Source organism: Podarcis melisellensis, assembly GCF_964234715.1.
Source record: "Podarcis melisellensis genome assembly, chromosome: 1".
Lineage (NCBI taxonomy): Eukaryota > Metazoa > Chordata > Lepidosauria > Squamata > Lacertidae > Podarcis > Podarcis melisellensis.
The window spans coordinates 33,503,610-33,527,227 of record NC_138528.1 but is presented as its reverse complement, the minus strand read 5'-3'; the positions used below and the strand labels follow the sequence as shown (position 1 = coordinate 33,527,227).

At 45.1% G+C, this 23,618-nt stretch overlaps 1 protein-coding gene across 1 annotated transcript in view; it reads left to right on the top strand.

Moving 5' to 3' along the window:
* Positions 1–118: 118 nt before the first annotated feature.
* PRORP (protein only RNase P catalytic subunit) overlaps positions 119–23,618 on the top strand; it is a 58,529-nt gene continuing 35,029 nt past the window's right edge. The window contains exons 1-4 of the mRNA XM_081911931.1: positions 119–269; positions 1,631–2,964; positions 5,362–5,409; positions 7,506–7,638. Of these exons, the coding sequence (XP_081768057.1) occupies positions 1,973–2,964; positions 5,362–5,409; positions 7,506–7,638 (1,173 nt within the window). The 5' untranslated portion in view covers positions 119–269; positions 1,631–1,972. The remainder of the gene's footprint in view (positions 270–1,630; positions 2,965–5,361; positions 5,410–7,505; positions 7,639–23,618) is intronic.

The following is a 23,618-nucleotide window of genomic DNA, read 5'->3' as shown; positions in this document are numbered from 1 at the left end:
ACAAGGCATACTGTATGTAAAAGAAGAGCTCCCTTAAGTAACATGGCTACCGCAAGCGCTCGTCGTTAATTGATTCCTGGAGACCCGCGTGCTCGTCAGCCGACTTCAATGCAGCACTCCAATTGGCTGAAGGCTCTGAGGGAAAAAAGCTTGAGGGAGCTACTGCTGCGCTTGCCGCTTCACGGCGTTTTCTTGACCAGAGATAGTTCTGCCATGCTGAGTTAATGCCTTCCGTGCGATGAAGAAGGCCGCGTTGATCACGTAACTAGGTCAGTTGGATGGAAAGGGCCGGTAGTGTCTTGAAGAAGCGGCTGCGGGAGGCGGTGCAGAGGGTTTGCGGCTCACATAGACTACAATTCCCAGCATGCCATGTGCTTAGTTATCTCGGGTGCCTAGAGCTTTCACTGTACTGCAGCTTGGGAGTTGTCGTGGCTTGCGGTAATAATGTGTTTGGCTGTTTACACTGAGCATTTTATTTCAGTTCTGTCTTGCCACAAGTATTGAAGGGGAAGGCAAAAGTAGGGCTAAGCCCTGTGATTTAATACTGTATTCATATCACGGATTTCCCCCTCCCAAGGTGCATTAGTTCCCCATCTTTTTAGAGACAAATCAAAACAGAAGCATCCAGCTTTTTCTTGTGAGGAACAGAGGATGGAGATTGCAGTTGCTGCTATTCATGAAATTTCTGTAATTATAGGAGAAAATAGATACAGTATTGGATCGGCCGCTTTTTTCTTACAACAGTGGTCAGTATAAGTAGTAGTACATCTCAAGGCTTTTCACCTTCTGGTGAATCCAGAAATGTAGTCACCTGTGTTCTTTCATCATGGCTTTGTGTAACAGTAAAACTCCATAGCAGGAAATTAAGCTTGTGGACCTTGGTGGCTTGGGGTCAAGCATGACAGCAGACACACTACATTCAGACATAAAGATGATTTAGTGCTATGTGAACGAACTAGCCCTCTCATTTCCTTCTGCAGCATAACCATGAGGCGATCAGGAGCCTCTGGTTTGGTTTTGAATAGCAGTTTGTTGTTTTGCTCAAACTGGAGCAAATTTTAGTAGTTTAAACTATGGTTTGTTCACATATACCCAAATCAAACCATGGTTTATGATCCTGATTTGTTTGAATGAACCATGGTAAAACATTACCCTGTTCAGACAAAATAACAAAGTGTGGTTGAAAACAGAAGTGGGTGTTTATGATCATGGTCATGTGTGAAGAGAGGGGAGAGCAGGGGTACACGAGCCTGAGGTGTGGTGTCTGCAACTTAGCCACAGTATCTTAAGGGTGAAAAATAATGCCAAAACACTTGAAAGTAGGATTGTGTTGGAAACATAACTTTTGTGTTAACCCTGATGGTTGCCTTTAAGGTAAAGATAGGCAATTCCTTCATGCCAGTTACACAATTCTTCTAATTTTCCATGCCAGTTAAAGACCTTTGTAGAGGATGGTTGGAAGCTGCAGAAAGTAGAAGAAAATGAGTTTTCTATTTAGGGATTGAGAAAAAGAAACACTAGTAGATAGGAGCAATTTTGGCCAGAAGTTGCAATTGTGTATATTGTATCATTTTGGAGGGGGGGTATTGATATTTTTGTTCTTATTATTTGCTTTTATGTTTCTTGACAGGATTTGAATGAAAATCTCACATTGTGCTTATTACTTCAGTGTGTAGATATAGCAATTGAAAGAACATCAAAGATGGGCTGATATCAAGCTATTATTCTTTTTCTTTTTTACATTTGGGGAAAGGGATGCTCTCACTTTGAAATGAGCTTACAGCATCTCTTTCTGAAGACTACATGAAGGCTGATTCAGTTTACTGAAACACCTAAATTGACTACTTACTTCTATCCTATCCCATCCCAGGTTTCTCAGTTTTGATAAGGGTTTTAATACACCTCTACTCCACAAGCTACATAACTTCAGGAATTTATCCTCTCTCCATTGGTGTCATTATTTTTTTGCATCATGGTATTTTTTCACCAAACAAGCAGCTTGAGGCTACTGAAGTCACTGAAGAAAAGTCACAGATTTTATCCCATGCCAAAGCATCAGCAGATTCCCACTGTCTTGGGATGCTTCATTTTCACCTCGTCATATCAGTGTGCAAAACCAGTGGATCCCAAAAGAATTCGTCCAGGAACTACCACATTGAGTTTTAAAGGTAAAGGTGAAGGTATAAGGGAGACCAGAGTGGGGAAAGACTATTCTTCTCCACGCCCTTTCAACCTGTTTGCTGCTGGAGCATCGAAGAGGAGATCAGGGCCCCGTGAAGCCATTGAAGATTCAGAGCGCTCCATCCTTTCGAGGCGGATAACACTTCATCCTCCAGAAAAACCTTTGAGTGCTGGTGAATGGGAAGAGCTGAAGGGACAGTTTGAGGGACTGAGGAAGTTTGAAGTGCTTATGTTAGAGCAAATGATAGCTTGCAACAGCCCCATCGACGTGGCCAAATCCTTGTTGGCTGCAGTGGCTAAACGAGAGGGAGATATTCAATACAGTATTTTGCTGAAGTACTTGTGCCTGTGTGTCTCTCAGGGGAGCACGGAGGAGATTTACGATGTCCATGACATTCTGAAAGCCAGATTTAAGACTTTAGAAACATCGGGTTATGGTCTTCTCATCAGAGGTCTGAGTGATACACCACGCTGGAGGGAGGCCTTGTCGCTTCTGGAGGAGTTAAAAAAAGTCATGACCCCTTCAAAATCAAACTATGGAGACTGCATCAGGGGGGCTCTTCTTAACCGGGAAATAAATCTTGCATGCGAACTGTTTCATGAGATGTTAGCTAAGGACCTGGTGCCAAACCTGGATACCTTACAGATTTTCTTTGACACTGGCAGAAGTGTGAAGGATGACATTTTGAAAACTGAACTCATGCACATCCTCTCCTACTTAAGAGATAATCAAGTATATCCTGGGGAAGCTTTAATGCAGAGCATAAAGCAGTGGTTTGAAAGGTAAGTTTGTCCTGCTGCAGGTAACTGGCTGATCTGATTCAGCTAGACTTGCCTTAAGACAATTTCAAATCATACAAGCTTCAGAATCTGATCACTCTAAGCAACTGTTAATCTTTGGTTTTGTTTATTGTTGGTTGTAAATGCATGCCATGTAGGTAGGTCTCCTAATTTTGTGTCTGTGTGTCTGGTATTAGTTACAGCAAACTTAGAGATGTGGCTAATCGTATTTTTTTTGCAAGACAAGGTTCCCTGTGGAGGTGAGCAAAACGCTCACTAATGAAAAGGGTGTTCTACTTTCTAACTCCCTTTGTGTGTGCGTATGGGCGCACGCCTGTACAACATAAGCTGACCCGCTGTGTTAATCACTTCCTCCTTATTTTCCTCAACAATACAAGGAGGTATTTCAACAACCTACCACATTTCACATCCCTTGGATCCACTTTCTGGTTCCTTTGGATCTCTACCTGCACTCCCTCGTGTGTATTAAAGAATGCCATTGGACACAGCCACTTAAGATCATTTTAAAATATTTTTTGTTGCAGCCTATTGACACCCTTGCACAGGTTAAATAACATCTACAACCTTTTGCAAAAGTCCTGCCTTCAGAATACGTACGTACTGAATAGGTAGATGTTAAATGATATTTTCAAGCTTTTGTGGACATGTAACCTTTACCTTTAGTTAAGTCTGGCATACTCCTAGGTATATTTGCTCAGAATTGCAGAATTGATGGGTTTTATGCATGAATAAACGTAGATCAAATTGCAGTTAATGCATTTGATCATATATATATATATATATATATATATATATATATATATATATATATGCTTTCGTAGATTTTCACGGGTACAGGAATGCAGGTTTTGGTGTCCTCGGGTGTCTTCCCGTGTAAAAGTTGGGGTGTCTAGGCGACGTTTCGACGAGGTCTCACTCGTCATCTTCAGGCTGGTGCTTTCGGCTTCTTGTTACTGGAACAGAGCAGGATCTCAGTGTTTGAGTTCCTATAAATACTGTTGAGGGGGTGTGGTGTATAGCCTCCAATGTTCTGGGCAGAGAGGAAGTTCCCAGGCTAGTGTGCCTTTTCTTCTTAAATGCACGTATCGCAGAACACAAGAATGCCGTCAAAAAAGAAGAAAAAACTTCCTCTCTTTTCCAACACATGAAAGAAACAGGACACGAAATTAATTTTGCAGATTCCAAATTGCTCTTTAACATGGAACATCACCACAAGAGAATAATCATGGAAGCCATCGAGATAGAGAAACACCCTCACAACATGAACAAGCGTGACGACACATCCCGCTTGCCAGACATCTGGAAATTAGCCCTCCCCACAAAAACTGACACCAGATCCAGAGGCACACAGAACGCCATCACCAATCAACCACACCAGACCCAAACCCAGACCCTCTCCACAGATAAATTACAGACACCATCCAGTAGCCAAACCATGGTGGCACCTCCGGATGCTGCACCCCCCTGCAATCCCTACACAGATCTGGCTGACACAGGCCACAAAACCACAGCTCGCCCCTATACACGAAGCCAAGCCAGAGCACAACTAAGTGCAGTACAGCCATCTTCTCAGAAAAACTCTTCACAAAGTTCAAGAGGTCAAGACACAAAGACTTTAGCAACTAATCCACACCTAATGACCCACCTAAGTGGTACTCAGGATATCACTCAAGAAATCACTCAAGATATCCCTCAAGTAATTAAGGAACAAAAGAAGAAAAGGCACACTAGCCTGGGAACTTCCTCTCTGCCCAGAACATTGGAGGCTATACACCACACCCCCTCAACAGTATTTATAGGAACTCAAACACTGAGATCCTGCTCTGTTCCAGTAACAAGAAGCCGAAAGCACCAGCCTGAAGATGACGAGTGAGACCTCGTCGAAACGTCGCCTAGACACCCCAACTTTTACACGGGAAGACACCCGAGGACACCAAAACCTGCATATATATATATATATATATATATATATATATATATATATATATATATATAATCTCATGTGCTTCCTTGCTTATTTATTGCATTTATTACTTGCTTATTTATTGCATTTGCACACCACCCTTCTGCCAAAGCACCCAACGTAGTTTACAATTTTAAAATAGTAAAATAAATAAATGCTCTACAATGTAGAGTGACAATTGTCTCTAACTGACAGGGAGGTGGTGGAAGAGGCTCCCTGGCCTGGCCTTGCTTGCTTCTGCCTTCCCTTGAGGCAGATGGCTCTTAAAAAGTCCCAAATGTTCAAAATACTTTACTGACAAGGAAGTACGCATAGAATTGTTGCCTTAGTTTGGAACTAGTCACAAGAGGTGCATCTTTTGGACTGTGATTAAATTTATAATATTATATTCTAATTTTTGTGCATTTTTTTTGTAGTATTCCAGGAGAAAACTGGAAAGGAAGCTTAACTACCATCAAACATAGGTAAACATTTTTTTAAATCTTGAAGCGCTATTTAATAATTTTGCTTATCACTACTTTGATCAAAGGTTTTCAGCCCTGGCTTAAAGTGGTGTTGTTTTTTAATTGTTTCTGACAATTTGGGCATATATAAATTTGTACAGGGGAATTTAGTGGCTGCTCCACCCCCATTGTTCTGCCCGAACACTGATGAGGTCCAGCTCCATGGACCTTCTGGCGGTTCCCTCACTGCGAGAAGTGAGGTTACAAGGAACCAGGCAGAGGGCCTTCTCGGTAGTGGGACCCGCCTTGTGAAATGCCCTTACATCAGATGTCAAGGAAATAAAGAACTATCTGACTTTTAGAAGAGATCTGACGGCAGCCCTGTTTAGAGAAGTTTTTAATGTTAGATATTTTATCGCTTTATTGTTATTATTCTGTTGAGAGCTGCCCAGCGTGGCTGGGGAAACCCAGCCAGATGGTTGGGGTATAATAAATGATGATGGTGATGATGCAATCCTGTACCCATTTATGTGAGAGTAAATCTCATTTAAGTCAATGAGACTTACTTCTGAAAAGACATGTATAGGATTGTGCTTTAAATTGAATGGTGAAATCACACAGAAATGTGTAAGTTCAGTAACCACCAAAATAAAAGGTTAAATTGTTGCAATTATTTTATGATATGTTTAATTATTAAATGTCCTGAGGATTCCTGCTGAATTCAAGTGAGTGAAAATAGCACAGTGTGTAATAGGAGTAGAAGTGGAGACAAAGTAAAGGTATTAGAGAAGGATACATTGCTGTAAAGGAAAAATCAGAAGAACATATTCCAACTGCTGTAAACTACATTCAGTGGCAGACTTCTTCATGCATTACATAGTATATGGAGGTTTCAATTGTTTTCTGGTCCTCAGTCTGTGGTGACAAGTAAAATCATACCCCATCATTCTTGAGTTCAGTCACCTGAACAGTGGAGAAGACACTGCTTTCCTCCCCTCACGGCACTGGTTTCAAACTCCTCTGCCCAGGACTGCAGTGGGGAATAAAATACCACTACAATTCCTGCATAAATCAGCTGAGGAGTTTGTGGAGCGAAAAGCCTCTATGTCTGTGTTATTTGCTACGCTCTGGGTAATGTAGCCCCAACAGCCCAAAAAAAGGTTCACCACCCTGCCTTATAGTGTTCTATAGTTTTGTATACCTCTGCCATCCCCTTATTTTTGCTATTCTGGTCATTCTTCCACCCCACCCCACCCCACCCAAAAAAAGGTCTAGATCAGAGCTTCCCAAACTTGGATCTCCAGCTGTTTTTGGGCTACAACTCCCATCATCCCTAGCTAGCAGGACAAGTGGTCAGGGATGATGGGAATTGTAGTCCAAAAACTGCTGGAGACCCAAGTTTGGGAAACCCTGGTCTAGATTTTTGAAGCTTTAGTTCAATAAAAACTGCATGTATGGCTTGGTGCCACAGCAATATCTGCTAACAGGAGGTGTGATGAATAAATGAACTCTATAATCGTAAAATCTTCATTTTTATATACTCCATCTAACTGTTGGGCAAGGCAGTGTGTGGCCTTTTTGTTTGGTGTACCCATGGTTTAGCTTACCTGAACAAGCCTTGGGCTCATGTGCTTCCTCCTCTCCTCATCTAGCACACCTATGAGGATGACATTTGGGGTTTTCATTTCTATTTTCAGCCACAAATTAGCATTATTCAGCCACAAATTAGCATTATTTCTGAACTTAGACACCTGTGGTCTTAACCACAGTCTACTGCCATAGTGGGGAACCTGTGGTCCTGCGGATGTTGTAGGACTCCTACTCCTATCAGCCCTAGATAGCATGGTCCATGGGCAGGGATAATGACCTGTAGTCTAACAACACTAGAACTTGGTACTAAACCATAGCTTAGCATTACATCTGAACAAGGATCCAACATGGTCCTCAAGTTTTGGATCAAGACATGAATAAATGCACCTTTTGATTTAAAAAATTTTTGGCAATTTTTTTGGTATATAACATTTTTCTTCAATCATTGTTTGAAGGAAAATCAGGTTTACTTTGCAGATAATTTTATAAGCTGCTGATAACTGTCTGTGGCTTGATTGATGTTGCAGTGGGCAGTGCCCATCTTGTAATCAGTTCTTGGAAAGTATTAACCTGAGTCCAGAAGAATACAGCACTCTCAAGGAAAGAATAATAAAGGATGTGATACAAGGGACTGATACATTTAGGAAAACAACCCCCCAGGTGAGTTGCAAGGAAACCAATATTTTTATACTGATTTGCTTATAAGAAATGATGTATTTGCCTATAACCCTGCTGTAATGCTGCCGCCACACTGGCAGAACAGCATGTTTTTTAAAAGTACAGTATTTTTTGCTCTATTAGACTCACCGGACCATATGACGTACCTAGTTTTTAGGGGAGGAAAACAAGAAATAAGGAAGCAACGCAAAGCATCCTGAGCTAAGAGGGAGCGCTCCTCCACCTTCGCTCAGGAGGCTTTGTTGGGGCTATCCCTGAAGCCAGGAGAGCAAGCGGGATCAGTGCGCACTGATTCCTTTTGCCCTCCTGACTTCAGCGAAAGCAAGCCTACTGGCTTTCCCCCCCCCCTCCCGCAAAAGCCAGGGATAGCCGCGCGAAGCCTCCGCAGGCCAGCGGGATGAAGGCTCCCCGCTGCCCTGCGGAGGCTTCGCGCCGCTAAGGCAGAAGCTAGAACAGCTAGAGGGAGCGCTGCGCTGCGATCCTGCAGGCTGTTCTAGCTTCTGGCTTAGCCACGCGAAGCCTCCGCAGAGCACGGGGAGCCTTCATCCCCTGCCCGGGAGAGGCTGTGCGCGGCTAAGGCTTCCCCAAGAGCCGTACTCCCTTTAAAGAGCATGCAGAGTGTGTGTGCAGCTCTTGAGGGCAGCCCTTCTCCCTCCTCAGGGAAAAGCTCCCAAGAGCTGCACACACGCTGCACGCGGCTCTTTAAAGGGAGCGCTGAGCAGAGCCTCCCGCCTGCATTTGCTCCATAAGATGCACACACCTTTCCCCTTGCTTTTAAGGTGGGGAAAAGTGTGTCTTATAGAGCGAAAAATACAGTATTTTGTTTATGTAGCTCTTAATAGGTCCCCTCCTACCTAATTGCAGCCGCTGGGAGAGATCATCAGGAGGTTTGGGCTGGGTGTTCATCAGTATGCAGATGATACCCAGCTTTACCTCTCTTAAATCAGAACCAGTGAAGGCGGTGAAGGTCCTGTGTGAGTGTCTGGAGGCGGTTGGAGGATGGATGGTGGCTAACAGATTGAGGTTGAATCCTGACAAGACAGAAGTACTGTTTTTGGGGGACAGGAGGCGGGCAGGTATGGAGGATTCCCTGGTCCTGAATGGGGTAACTGTGCCCCTGAAGGACCAGGTGCGCAGCCTGGGAGTCATTTTGGACTCACAGCTGTCTATGGAGGCACAGGTCAAATCTGTGTCCAGGGCAGCTGTTTACCAGCTCCATCTGGTACGTAGGCTGAGACCCTATCTGCCTCCGGACTGTCTCGCCAGAGTGGTGCATGCTCTGTCTCGCCAGAGTGGTGCATTCAGAAGACATCTTAAGACAGCCCTGTTCAGGGAAGTTTTTAACGTGTGATATTTTAGTGTATTTTTGGTTTCTATGGAAGCCGCCCAGAGTGGCTGGGGAGGCCCAGCCAGATGGGCGGGGTATAAATAATAAATAATAATAATAATAATAATAATAATAATAATAATAATAATTATTATTATTTGCTGCAATAGCAAGCCATAGCAAGCACAAATAATATAAAAATAGTCCTCAAAGGTTGTGCTTAAAGGTAAAGGTAAAGGTACCCCTGCCCGTACGGGCCAGTCTTGACAGACTCTGGGGTTGTGCGCCCATCTCACTTAAGAGGCCAGGGGCCAGCGCTGTCCGAAGACACTTCCGGGTCACGTGGCCAGTGTGACATCGCTGCTCTGGCGAGCCAGAGCCGCACACGGAAACACCGTTTACCTTCCCGCCAGTAAGCGGTCCCTATTTATCTACTTGCACCCGGAGGTGCTTTCGAACTGCTAGGTTGGCAGGCGCTGGGACCGAGCAGCGGGAGCGCACCCCGCCGCAGGGATTCGAACCGCCGACCTTTCGATCGGCAAGTCCTAGGCGCTGAGGCTTTAACCCACAGCGCCACCTGCGTCCCTGTGCTTAATTTATGACTAATTCAGAATAACAGAATGAAGAACATTTTATATATAAGCTACATCATTAGCATGTGAGTCATTGGTGGCCACCAGATTTTAAGCTGGCACCCACAGTACATACATATTTGAGGCCATTTCCTTTGGAGTGGTATCTACTTTTAGCATCATAAATCCTTAAGCTGTAAACAAAACTATTGAAAAATGTATACATATTGCAACACTAGATGTTGTATCATTAATCTGGACCTATTTATAGGTCCTCTGTGAGCAGACATTTCCATCCTGCCTGTGATGAGTCTGCTTCTGCCCATGAATTCGTTTGTTCCATTTTTAATAAATCATGCCACAGTTTATAAATTATGCCATGTTAAAAGCACCATCTCTAGAATTAATAATTCAAATACTTGTATAGTTTGCCTCCTTGGAATGGAAACGGGCCACTGGATGGCGCTCGTGTTACATCTTGGATATGACGCTAGAGACAAAAAATATTAACGGAGATCAGAGATTGTGGAAGATGCATAACTAGTATTATTTTCCTTTCTTCTGCCCCACCCTTAAAAGTTACAGATAGGGAGCCGTGTTGGTCTGCCATAGTCAAAACAAAAAAATTCCTTCCAGTAGCACTTTAAAGACCAACTAAGTTAGTTCTTGGTATGAGCTTTCGTGTGCATGCACACTTCTTCAGATACTTTTCCCACCCTTAAAGTGTCAGTTACTAATGGATCAGGGCATTTCTTTCAGGATCACATTCATGGAGTTGTGCCATTTACAAATTCTTCACTCTTCTACAAAAGGAACAGCACAGTAATGCTTTGATTTGTAAAGTAGGAATCCTCCTACTGTGAAATATGCTGTTACAGTCGTATCTCAGCTCCCGAATGCCTTGGGAGTTCAACGTTCCGGCTCCCAAACGATCAAAAACCGGAAGTGAGCGTTCCGGTTTTTTAACGTTCTTTTGGGAGCTGAATGTCCAATGGGGCTTCTGGGGCTTCCGATTGGCTGCAGGATTCTCAGTGTTTTGGAAGTTGAATGGACTTCCGGAATGGATTCCGTTTGACTTCTGAGGTACGACTGTATTTCTGATTTAGGGAGTTTGCTGCTCTTTAAACTAGTTGTAGCAACGTAGTTCAATGAGGCCGCTTCCTATGTTAGGACCAACTATGGGCTGAGCAAACTCCCAGTTCAAATCGTGCCTCGTCCATGAAATAATCTTGACAGCCTTAGGCAAATTCTTTTTCTTTTTAAAATCTCTGTTTAAGTTCACTTTGTGCCATGTTGGCTAATAATAGTGGCTTCCCTAGTGGGGCTTTTATCAGAAATAATGAGGAGGTGTGTTTGGGACCAGACGTGGGGGAATCCATAGTTGGATTTAACTTTTGAATTCAGCCCAGGCCTCCCGATCATGATTTGTTGGGGAGAAACAAACCACAAGTACTGGTTTGGCTGTAACACAGAATTAGCCGTTTGATTGGTTTTTCCCTGCTCCAGGAAGAGAGGAGCAAAGTGCTCAAAGTGCGTGGTCACCACCATTAAGGAATGTAAAACCTAATTTTGCTAACTGTGTTTCATGGCCAGCATTGTTTCCAAATGCAGTCATCATTATTTCCATTAATCGTGTGTTTTACTGTACAAATGAGAGTATATGCAAGTGTGCAGCTCCTCTGTATGTACCACTTAACAGTTTTTTAGCTATCAGTCACAGAAAAACACACGTGTTTTTGTGTTAAACATGTCTGTCTCAAAATCCCAAGAGCCTCTTCATTTCCTGACCTGTTCCTCACATGTTCAGGAACAGGAAATGATGGGGTTTTAGGGGGTTGGAGGTGTTTGATACGGAAAGTTATTTTGCTGCAGTGGCCAAGAGTAGATTGACTAGTGTTGATGCTGGTTACGGGGCTATTTTTTCTGTCAAGCCTTTCTGTTGGTGTTAACTCTTTAAGCCCTTAACATTTAACTTTGCTACTTTATAATAATAATAATAATAATTTATTATTTATACCCCGCCCATCTGGCTGGGCCCCCCCAGCCACTCTGGGCGGCTTCCATAGAAACCAGGAAACACTAAAATATCATACATTAAAAACTTCCCTGAACAGGGCTGCCTTAAGATGTTTTCTGAATGTCAAGTAGTTGTTTATCGTTTTGACATCTGCTGGGAGGGCGTTCCACAGGGCGGGCGCCACTACCGAAAAGGCCCTCTGCCTGGTTCCCTGTAGCTTTGCTTCTCGCAATGAGGGAACCGCCAGAAGGCCCTCGGCACTGGACCTCAGCGTCCGGGCAGAACGATGGGGGTGGAGACGCTCCTTCAGGTATACTGGGCCGAGGCCGTTTAGGGCTTTAAAGGTCAACACCAACACTTTGAATTGTGCTCGGAAACGTACTGGGAGCCAATGTAGGTCTTTCAAGACCGGTGTTATGTGGTCTCGGCGGCCGCCCCCAGTCACCAGTCTAGCTGCCGCATTCTGGATTAGCTGTAGTTTCCGAGTCACCTTCAAAGGTAGCCCCACGTAGAGCGCATTGCAGTAGTCCAAGCGGGAGATAACTAGAGCCTGCACTACTCTGGCGAGACAGTCTGCGGGCAGGTAGGGTCTCAGCCTGCGTACCAGGTGGAGTTGGTAGACAGCTGCCCTGGATACAGAATTGACCTGTGCCTCCATGGACAGCTGTGAGTCCAAAATGACTCCCAGGCTACGCACCTGGTCCTTCAGGGGCACAGTTACCCTATTCAGGACCAGGGAGTCCTCCACACCAGCCCGCCCCCTGTCCCCCAAAAACAGTACTTCTGTCTTGTCAGGATTCAGCCTCATTCCATTAGCCGCCATCCATCCTCCAACCGCCTCCAGGCACTCACACAGGACCTTCACCGCCTTCACTGGTTCTGATTTGAAAGAGAGGTAGAGCTGGGTATCATCTGCATATTGATGGACACCCAGTCCAAACCCCCTGATGATCTCTCCCAGCGGCTTCATATAGATGTTAAAAAGCATACTTTAAAGTCTTCTGTATGTTTCTCTTTATATGCTATTCTCTTTCTATGCTCTTTCTATGCTTTATATGCTATTCTCCTTATATGCTATTCTCTTTATATGCTATTGGAGTAGGAGGGCCTACTCCAGATCCCTTGAACTTGTTGGGCAAGGCTGGTATTAACTTGGATTAGGGGTGAGGTGAGTGCTGCACCCCAAAGTCGAATTCGACTAGAATTAACCATCCAGGGGTCCTTTGCCTTTTTACCTTTAGCCACCCTATGTAAAGTCTTGCCAGGCACAATGTGTCAGGACCTATCCTTATAGTGCTGCAAGCACTTAAAAAGATGGAGCTTTTTAAAAAGGCCCTGAGCTGCACGCATTTGTTCACTTTGTGTTTTATTTTGAAAAGAGTTTGGAATTGTTAAATTTGTATTTAGATTTATGGTAATACTTTGACATTGTGATTGGTTTTGAGTCAGGGATTGTTTTTGCTTTGTGTTGTCTTGCTATTTTAATTGTTAGCCACCTTGAGTTTCTTTGGAAAGCTAGGCAAGATTGAAAATTTAAATCAATCAATCAATCTGCCTGAAAGGAAGGAAGTGTATATGTATATGTATATATGTATATGTATATGTATATGTACAGTGGTACCTCGGGTTACATACACTTCAGGTTACATACGCTTCAGGTTACAGACTTCGCTAACCCAGAAATAGTACCTCGGGTTAAGAACTTTGCTTCAGGATGAGAACAGAAATCGCATGGCAGCAGTAGCAGAGGGAGGCCCCATTAGCTAAAGTGGTGCTTCAGGTTAAGAACAGTTTCAGGTTAAGAATGGACCTCCAGAACGAATTAAGTACTTAACCTGAGGTACCACTATATATGTATGGACGTGGGTGGCACTGTGGTCTAAACCACTGAGGTTTGAATCCGTGTCATGGGACGAGCTCCCATTGCTCTGCCCCGGCTTCTGCCTATCTAGCATTTCGAAAGCACATTTGTGCAAGTAGATAAATAGGTACCACTGTGGCAGGAAGATAAATGGCATTTCCGTGCGCTCTGGCACTTGTCACGGTCTTCCATTGCACTAGAAGCAGTTTAGTCATGCTGTCCACATGACCCGGAAAGCTGTCTGTGGACAAATGCCGGCTCCCTTGGCCTGATTTCACCCCATAATCACCTTTGACTGGACTCAACCATCCATGGGTCCTTTACCTTTTACCTATGTATGTGTATTTATAGATATAATTTTAATGTGTGGCTCAAGAAACTTGAGCTTCAATGGCAGTAGTAGAATCATAGAATTGTCAAATTGGAAGGGACCACGCAGGTCATCTAGTCCAACCCCATTCAGTGCAGCATTTTTTTGCCCAAGGTGGGGCTCAAACCCACAACCCTGAGATTATGAGTCTCATACTCTACCGACTGAGCCACCCCAGTAGTAGAAAGAGAGTTCTTCATGAAAATAGTCAGTATTAATGAAATTGGCTGCCACAAGATATGGCGGCAGCTACATATGCACAGGTGGGATAAATTTTATGGGGGATAGGTCTGTCCAACAGAGAAATAAAACCTCCATTATCAGGAGCAGTATGTCACTGAATTCCCATTGCTGAGTGGCAAACTGTAGGGAAGGCCTGTGTCCTCCTTTCCAGGAGGATATGACTGGCCACTGTTGGGAGTGAAATGCTGGACTAGATCAGCCTTTTGTCTGGGTCAGTAGGACTGTTCTTATGCACATGCATCTATAATTAGCAGGCCACTAAGGAGAGAGAACCTATGGGTATGTTATGTTGGTGGGTTGATCCTCGGGGTCCCTGCCAACTCTATAATTTGATGATTGCTAAAAGTGAATCATTATTTTGGGTAATTATTTGGCTTGTGCTACATATTTTGGGAATTTACCATGGTTAGAAATGGCCGGAGTTTTTAACACAAAGCTGGGGCTTTTCTGGAAGGGATTTGTTGTGGGAACAGCTTTAGTCTTAGCCTTGATAATAGAATGTTTGTTTTGAGGCAAGTCTTGGATGTTTGGGGAGATTCCATTTCTCACTAATAATAGCTCTTGCAGCAGCTGCCTGAAATCAGATGTAGATAGAGAAAGGCATCTGTTCCGTTAATGTTTTATTATTATTTTTAAGGCATATTTGCACTTATCCTTGCCCAAATTATATGTTATGATGTAGTGACAGAGATGCCTGCAGTCTCAAGAGGTTGTGTCAGTGACGTTGCTCCTAATTTTAACTTATTTTAATAGGAAAAGCAGTATTTGCTACAGCACAGGGCCTTTTAACTGAAATAACATCCTGATTGTCAGCTTATTAAAAGACGTAAAGAAAGCTGGACAACAGGGGAAACTTCACTGAGCTGTTCAGGAATTAGCGTGGACTGAATTTTTCAGTTCCTGTGTAACATAATTTCTAAATCTTCCTGCTACTGGGAACTGATGTGCATGCTTGCTGTGGAAAATGACTTAAAACCCTTGTTTCAAAGAAACATTGATGTAAAAAAACAACCCTAGAATACTAGCTCCCTGAAATGCAACTTCGATTCCCATATCTCAAGAAACGTATAAATTACTGTTTCCATTATGTCAGAGAAGGCTGCTGGCTCTTCCTGGGCTTGAGAGGATAAGTAGTTTTATGGACGCCGTTATGGAATGGTTGGTTACTAATTTTTCGTACTCAGTGAGGTGATCTGCCTTTGTGATCAGGTGGATGCACACGAGGCCCTTTCTCGTGAAGCCACAGTGAGTCACTGAAGACACATGGCTGGCATTCCCCTCCCTAATCAGTCACACAGTGATCCAACTCAGGTATTTTTCTTTCTGAAACCAGCTTGTGAAACCAAATATAAATGAATGGATGATTGACGCCTGTGAAATCCTTCTTTTGTGCCACCATGTGCGTTAGAGAAGCATCGGTAAAGACATCAGAGATACCACTGCTGTACGCTCTCTCACTTCCTCTGAGCTCAACAGAGTCCGACTGAGACCAGCAAGCAGAGTTTCCAGGTAGACAGCTGGAATCATGCCTTAATCGCTGTCCTTTCCGGATATTTGTTGTTTACTTGTTACTCTTAGTGGAAGTCATCAATGCACCAGTGCACACCTGTGGTCGACTGACTCTTCGAAGCTACTCAGTCAGCCCTATTACTTATCACAAGAAGGAAATAACTAGATGAATTTGACTGTAATGGTAGCTAATTATCACCTTTCAGCCATTTGTTAGTTAGCCAAAGAGCTGCAGTGACAGTTTAATGATTCATTAACTCAATTCTATTTCCACCCCCCTTCTCATCTCATTGTTCGGCTCAAGCTCTAATTTCATTTCACTTAATTAATTTCAGTCTAATTTGGTTGAGTGGTGTTTGGAGAGAGAAAAAGTTCACAGAAAAATTTAATTTCCTGCTTCTGAAGGATGTGCCAAAATATTTCTACCAAGAGATTGAGCCTGTAAAAAAATCACTCTTTGATGCTGTATTCATAGGGAAACTTTTTAAGGCCTAAATCTGTTGGATTCCACTTCACATTGCATCACATGCTTAACAGCTGCTGGTCATGATGGCTATAATACACCACTTCCAGGATCCAAGGCCACATCTTTCTGAATGGTTGCTGGGAAACAGCAGTGCCCTCATGTCTTGCTTGTTCTTAAGCACTTGAATGAAGAAGAAGAAGAAGAAGAAGAAGAAGAAGAAGAAGAAGAAGAGTTTGGATTTGATATCCCGCCTTTCACTCCCTTTAAGGAGTCTCAAAGCGGCTAACATTCTCCTTTCCCTTCCTCCCCCACAACAAACACTCTGTGAGATGAGTGGGGCTGAGAGACTTCAGAGAAGTGTGACTGGCCCAAGGCCACCCAGCAGCTGCATGTGGAGGAGCGGAGACGTGAACCCGGTTCCCCAGATTACGAGACTACCGCTCTTAACCACTACACAACACTGGCTCTCTGAATGAAATGAAACTGAATGAAAACGCTGTCCAGGCAGCTGAAGTATCTGGGAGTCTTCCTTTCATTTTTGGGTTGTCATTTTGGAGCAATACATCACTTAACCTCCTGACGGCTATCTTTCCCCACACGGAGCTGTCACCTCACCTTGCATACAACAAACTCCATTTTAGTTCATTTTTTCTGCTCATAGCATACCCAGGTTCCTACCCAATTGCCTTCTTCCTCCCCTTTTGTGGTCCCCATGTGACCTCCTCTTGGCCTTTCATGAGAGGCAGTTTAGAAAGCTGGCAAAGTAATTATATTATTGATGCGTTCATGTTATAAGTTTGCAAAAGGCCGTTTTACAGACGACACTCTTGCATGTAATATAATCCTACATAAAAAACAGCATGGACATGCAGCATTTCCAACATAATTAAAGTCAGTACTGATTTAAAAATTAGTACTGATTTAAAAAATATGAAAGGTGCAAAGCAGAGCATAGAAAAGCCAATTGGCTCATGGAAATCCTCTGAATTAAGCAAGCCTTAGCAGGCCATAATGAGGGAGCCACAACCAACCAACCAAAAGAAAAATGGCCAGGTTCTCATACTCAAGGTTGTACAGTTTGAGAAACTTGGGAATAGGCGCACTCAGATAACCTGAGCTACTAGCAGAGTTTATAGGGGAAGTGGTTTTTATATGTCTTAGAAGTGGCACTCATGAGGGACCTTCTGTACAGGGTTACAGCTGGTGCAAGAGCGAGAAACTTGCAAAAACTGACTGATTAGATATTTTTTGGTAGAATGGTTGGCAATACTATTGGGTCAGAATGGGAAGTGTTTATGGTGCATCCGCAGGGCTTGTCCCTAGGTGTAAACTTATTGGTAATAAGCCATAGCAGATTCCCCTGAGGGAAAAAAAAAGAAAGTGCTGTATTAGCATGTCAGTTCTGCTTTCCTTTTGTGCTGCAGAAGTGTCTAGGGTAATTATAAGGCTTTGGTGATATGCGTGAGTTGACAGGGTTCATTTCGGGAAATGCACCTGCAATAACCCCTGAGAGGCAGTTTGAGTAACAAAAGCAATAGGGAGTTCCCAGAAGACTTGCTGTCAGGTATTTTGAAAATAAAGAAGAAGCAAGAACAGGATTCGAAATGTAGGTTTTAAAAATGTAATGTGGAGGTAGTGACTAATGTCGGTGACTAATGTCAAACGTTGGAACAAAGTGCACTGTCACATGTATTATTGATAAGACTGAGAGAACTGGATTTTCTCAAGATCTGCTGGTTGCCACGTTGGAGGGCAAAAACGAAAAGAAAATCCTAGCCACCCCAAGTAGTTTGCTTTGCCATCCTGCAATTATCAGTTGATTTCAGTAGTTTTACTTCATCCGCATCCTGCCTGATTGAAAGTGGAACTGTAGGCTGCAATTTAGATACACTTGCTTGGGAGTCAGTGCCAGTGAATTCGTTGGGGTTTACTTCTGAGCAGACATGTATAGGATTGTATTGTTACCCCCACTCTGTCCATTTGGGCCTATTTTATGTTCTTTGATTCTTTGCACACTGGTGAACTTTCCCCTTCAAAATCAGGCGTGTAAATCAAAATGTCCTTTTGTTTCAGGTAATTGAATGAGAAGCCAAAAGAGCTCGGGGTTTTCTGTCCTAGGTGTGTAGCATAGCTTGATCATCTTGTTAACTATACGTTGAGCACCATTGGTACTATTTTGATCACTAAAATAATTTATGCACAGCAAAAGGTTTGGATAATTACTTCAGACTCCTCTATGAAGTTCAGGCCTCTGACTGTACTGCTTCCCTGTCCTGCAATACACCTAGCCCAAAACACGCTCCTCTATTTCCACAGCCTCCAGACCTTCCTGTGTGATGTTCCTTTTTCTATGCTTTCATTTTGGATTGTGCTTTCTTCTGCAGCGACTGCAAAAGAACTGGTAGAGGAAGTTGTTGTTTCTTGGTTGCCCGCTGAGAGGCAGCTGCTACTTGCTATGAGAGAGGTTTTACTCAGATTACCAGGAATTGAGAGGGGTTGGGAAAACCACAGTTTCCCAGTTTCATTTCTGCAAACTCTGGAAGTAATAAATTAAAACAGCACACTTGGATAACTCAACCCAAAGTGGATTGGTGACATCACTCAGAGTAGTTTTTCAGATATGTCTGTACCACTTCATGGAGTTCTAAAAATGATTTGATAGGCTTGATTGGCACCTCCATCCTAAATACGGCAGAGATTAGTTCATAAACCTTAAGTTTAGGCCTAAAGAGAACAAATAAGCTGTGTAGCTACTGCAGGTGTAAAAAATAAAATTTCCAGGATATGTTCCTATCAACTGTTTAGAGTCGGGGCTAATGTGTATTCAGTAATTTAAAAAAATATCAATTCTGTGCTTGGGTATCCTTGTATTGTGGCAACAAAAGTGGATTTCTGAAACTTATATGCAAATTAGCATACATTAATTTTCAGTTTTTTATATAGACTTAGACGAGTGGCAAATAAATATGCAGGCTGTAGAAGTTCTCAATTTCTGACTTCTGAATCTTCATAAGATATTGCCCATACACATTGAAGCTTGCTGTGATGGGACGATGAGCTGCTTGTGCGTAAAATGCAAGTCCCTCAGAGTTTGATCAGGTTTTCAAACCTCTGCCTGTGACGGAGCCCCTCCAGCATGGCTGCGTCAATCACTAGTAGAATCCGAAAGTGGCTGCTTTCGGAATCGTTTCCAACATAAAAGCTCTTTAACGGAAACACGTCGTCTGGCCTCTCGGCGTGACAGTTTCCGGCGAGGTGTGGGTGTCCCTATAGGAGGTCCTGAGACCTCCCCACTGTTTTCGCTGGAAGCGTCTCTGAGCCATCCCTCCGACTCACTTTCCCTTGGAGTTCTTGCTCGCCCTCTACTGGTTCCCTCTTCCGCTGCTACTCCTCTCTCAACCTCAGTGAGCCTTTGCGCCCCCGGTGCTTTAGATGGCAGTTCCCTGACATCCACCTCCCCTCCAGGGCCCCCTTCACCCCCTCCCGTCTCCTCCCCTACTGGCGGTGAGGAGGTAAAACCCCTGAAAGAACCTCCTTCGTCTTCCGACGTCGCGAACACTTCCCTCCACTTGTTGCTGTTCCTACTCTCTCGGTAATCTTCGTCATCGGAGTCCACTCCCTCTTCCAACTCCGACTCCGCGAACCCTTCCATTTCCTCTTCCTCATCGGTGGTGCCGAAATACTCCCTCCTAAACCTTGCTATCGGCTGAGGTTTCCTCGGGAACCTTTGGTGGAACGTTTCTGTTAAAACCTCGTCATTGACTTCCTCTGCATTCACCCAGGTGTTTTCTGACTCCGGTTCCCCTTCCCACGCCACCAAATACTCCACCTGATTTCCCTTCCACCTGGAATCGAGGATTTCCGCTACATGGTTGCGGCGTTCCCTCTCTTCCAAGGCTGGTCCCCTGACGTACTCCCCTTCACGTCCCCCCCTGTATGGTGACAGTAACGACCTGTGGAACACTGGGTGCAATTTCATGTGGTTGGGTAATCGGAGTTTGAAAGCTACCGGGTTGACCTGCTGAATGACCTCAAAGGGTCCCAATCTTCTGGGCCTCAATTTCTTACAACCCCCTTTGAACGGCAACCCTTGGGTTGACAACCACACTTGATCCCCCACCCTTATGGTTTCACCTTCCCTTCTGTTCTTGTCTGCCTGCTTCTTATATTGTGCCTTAGCCCTTTCTAAGTTGAGCTGGAGCTGATGATGGATCGCTTCCATCTCTTCTACAAAATGTTCAGCCGCTGGGACGCTCCATCTCTCCCCTCCTTCCCCTGGAAATGCCCTGGGGTGACACCCGTAATTTGCCAAAAAGGGACTCATCCCTGTGGACACATTCTCCGCATTATTGTAGGCAAATTCTGCCAACGCCAACTTTTCGACCCAATCGTTCTCTCTGTCATTGACATAACACCTCAGATATTGTTGAAGAATGCCATTTGCTCTTTCCGCCTGCCCGTTGGTTTCAGGGTGCCGGGCAGTTGAAAAATTGACTTCCACGTGCAGCAAGCTCATGAGCTTCCTCCAGAACCTGGAAGTAAATTGTTTGCCGCGATCTGAGATCACCCTCAAGGGAGCCCCGTGCAACCTAAAGATGTGTTCTACAAACAACTTCGCTGTTTCTTCCGCTGTGACTGCATGTGAGCATGCTACAAAGTGGCACATCTTAGTTAACAGGTCTACTACTACCATGATGGCTGTTTTCCCCTTGGACTTTGGCAGATCCGTCATAAAATCTATTGATATCGCTTCCCAAGGCCGTTCTGGTGTGGGTAATGGTTCTAATAACCCTGCCGGCGCCCTTCTTTCCCCTTTGGCTCGCTGACATTGGTCACACCCTCTTACATACTCCCTTACATCTTCCCTCACCTTAGGCCACCAAAATTCCCTGGTAACCAACCACATGGTCTTGTGTTGTCCAAAATGTCCCGCCGTGGGGCTATCATGCAACTGCTTGAGTACTCTCCCCCTCAATTCACCTTCGGGTATATACAGTGCCCCTTTGTAATACAATGCCCCATTTCTTTCCTCAAAACCTCCGGGGCTCTCGCCCTCCCCCCTGAGACCTCTGAGCTTATCCTGGGCATATTCATCATTTTCCGTTTCCTCTACCAGTTCTCGTTGCCCCACCAGCGCCGCCCCACACACCCAGCGGTCCTCAGGGATGACATGTCTCTCTTCGATCACCCCCTCCCCTTCCCAATACTCTGGTTTGCATGAGAGCGCGTCCGCCCTGACGTTTTCTGGGCCTGGCACATAACAAATTTCAAAGTTGAATTTGGAGAATTCCTGTGCCCATCTCACTTGTCGTTGGTTGAGCACTCGAGCTGTTCTCCAATACTCTAAATTCTTGTGGTCGGTGCACACTTGCACCTTGTGTTGTGCCCCAATTAATAAATGTCTCCACCTCCGGAATGCTTCGTGAATGGCAAGTAGTTCCCTGTCATACACCGTGTAATTCCTCTCGGATTTATTCAGCTTCCGCGAGAAGAAGGCACACGGTCTCCACTCCGACGCACTCCTCCCCGGTTGAAGAAGGACCGCCCCTACCGCCCGGTCGGATGCATCGGTTTCCACTCTCATGGGTTTTCGTAAATCCACGTGCAGAAGTTGTTCTTCCGAGGCGAAAGCCCTTTTCAGTTCTTCAAAGGCTCGATCCGCCTCTACCGTCCAAACAAATTTCTTCTTGCTGCTGAGGCAGTCGGTGATGGGCGCCGTCAAGTGGGCAAAGTTCTTGATGAACTTCCGATAAAAGTTCCCAAGCCCCAAGAATCTTTGCACGTCCTTCTTGGTCTTCGGTGTCTTCCATTCCAGTACCGCTTGGACCTTGCCTGGATCCATGGCCAATCCCTTGTCTGACAAGCGGTACCCCAGGAATTCCACCTCCTTGGTATGAAACTGGCACTTCTCCAGTTTCACCCACAGCTGGTTGGCTTGCAGCCTGCCCAACACTTCTCGAACGTCCCTCACATGCTGTTCCTCATCTTCCGAATACACCAACACGTCGTCTAAAAAGGCCACACAATTCTTGTAGAGCAAAGGTCCCAGAACGTGGTTTATAAAAGCTTGAAAACACGCGGAGCCCCCTTGTAGACCGAAGGGCATAACGAGGTATTCAAAGGCTCCCAAAGGGGTAAACATGGTGGTCTTCCATTCATCTCCCTTCCTTATGCGTATCAGATTGTACGCCCCCCGCAGGTCCAGCTTTGTAAAAATCTTTCCCTTCCTTACTCTGGTCAAAATGTCATCAATTCGGGGCATAGGGAAAGCCAGGGGCTCCGACACTGCATTGAGGGCCCTAAAGTCACACACCAGTCTTGGTTTGTCTGTGTTCTTTTTGTCCACAAAAAACACTGGGCTGCCCCCCACCGCTCGGGACTCTCTGATGAAACCTCGCTTCAGGTTTTTGTCAATGAACTCCCTCAGCTCCTGCATCTCCCTGTCTGACATGGCGTACAGCTTGCCTACTGGGAGTTGGGCCCCAGGGAGTAGGTTGATTTGACAGTCAAAGGGTCTATGCGGTGGCAGTTTGTCTGCTTCCCTTTCGCTGAATACGTTGCTCAGATCTGCGTATTGCGGGGGCACCTTCCCTTTGTCCATTACTTCCATCCCGGCTAGGGTGACTCTGTCTCCTCCCGAAACCTTCCCCTCCTTGCAGTGTTCTAGGCAATGCGCTGACCCAAAGGAGACCACCCTCTGATGCCAGCCCACTAGCGGATCGTGTAGCGCCAGCCAGCTCATCCCCAAAATGATGGGCGCTCCTCCCAGGATGGCCACATTAAACGCTATCTGTTCGGTGTGCCTTGCCACCCTCATTATCATCGGGACAGTCTGTTGGCTAACTTCTCCCCCCAACAGCTCTCTGCCGTCAATCGTAGTCACCTGCAAGGGGTTACTTAAAGGGATGGTCTGTATCTGGTGCTCAGCTGCAAACTCCTTACTCATGAAATTACAGGAGCTGCCTGAATCCAAAAGCGCCTTGATCTTTAGTGGGTGTCCGTTTGGCAGTTCTAGTAACACCTCTATCACTAAAGCGGGTCTGGGAGGTTCCGGCATGGGCACTTTCACTGCTCTTTGGCCTGGCTGCTGTGCCCCGACGGTGGCAGCCAGGCGTTGGCTTTTACTTGCTCCTTGCCTTCCTCTTCCTTTCCCCCAACAGCTCCTGCCATCCCTTGCCATTCCTTTCTTTGTGGGCAGACTCTGGCAAAGTGCCCTGGCTGTTGGCAGAGATAACATCTCTTGGCGCTCCTTCCCTCCTTCTTCCGCCCTTCACTGGGATTTGAAACTGCGCGCGCCCGCGCTGTTCCAACTTCCATCGGCTCTGCCGGCGGGAAAGGTGGCTCTGGAATGTCTGGAATGCGGAACTCCCTCCAACGGTCTCCTTTCCCTTCCCGCTTTTCCAAAGCCCTCGCCTCCTGGCGCGCTCCTATGCACAGCGCAGATTTGGTTAACTGATCCATAGACTCCGCCCTGGGCCCCCGGGAAAGCTCATCTTTGACGGTTGAAGAAAGCCCCTCTTCGAAAAGCATTTGGATGGGCTCCGCCGATAGGTCCCACCCCAATTTATGAATCAGCATAGTAAACTCAGTCCAGTAC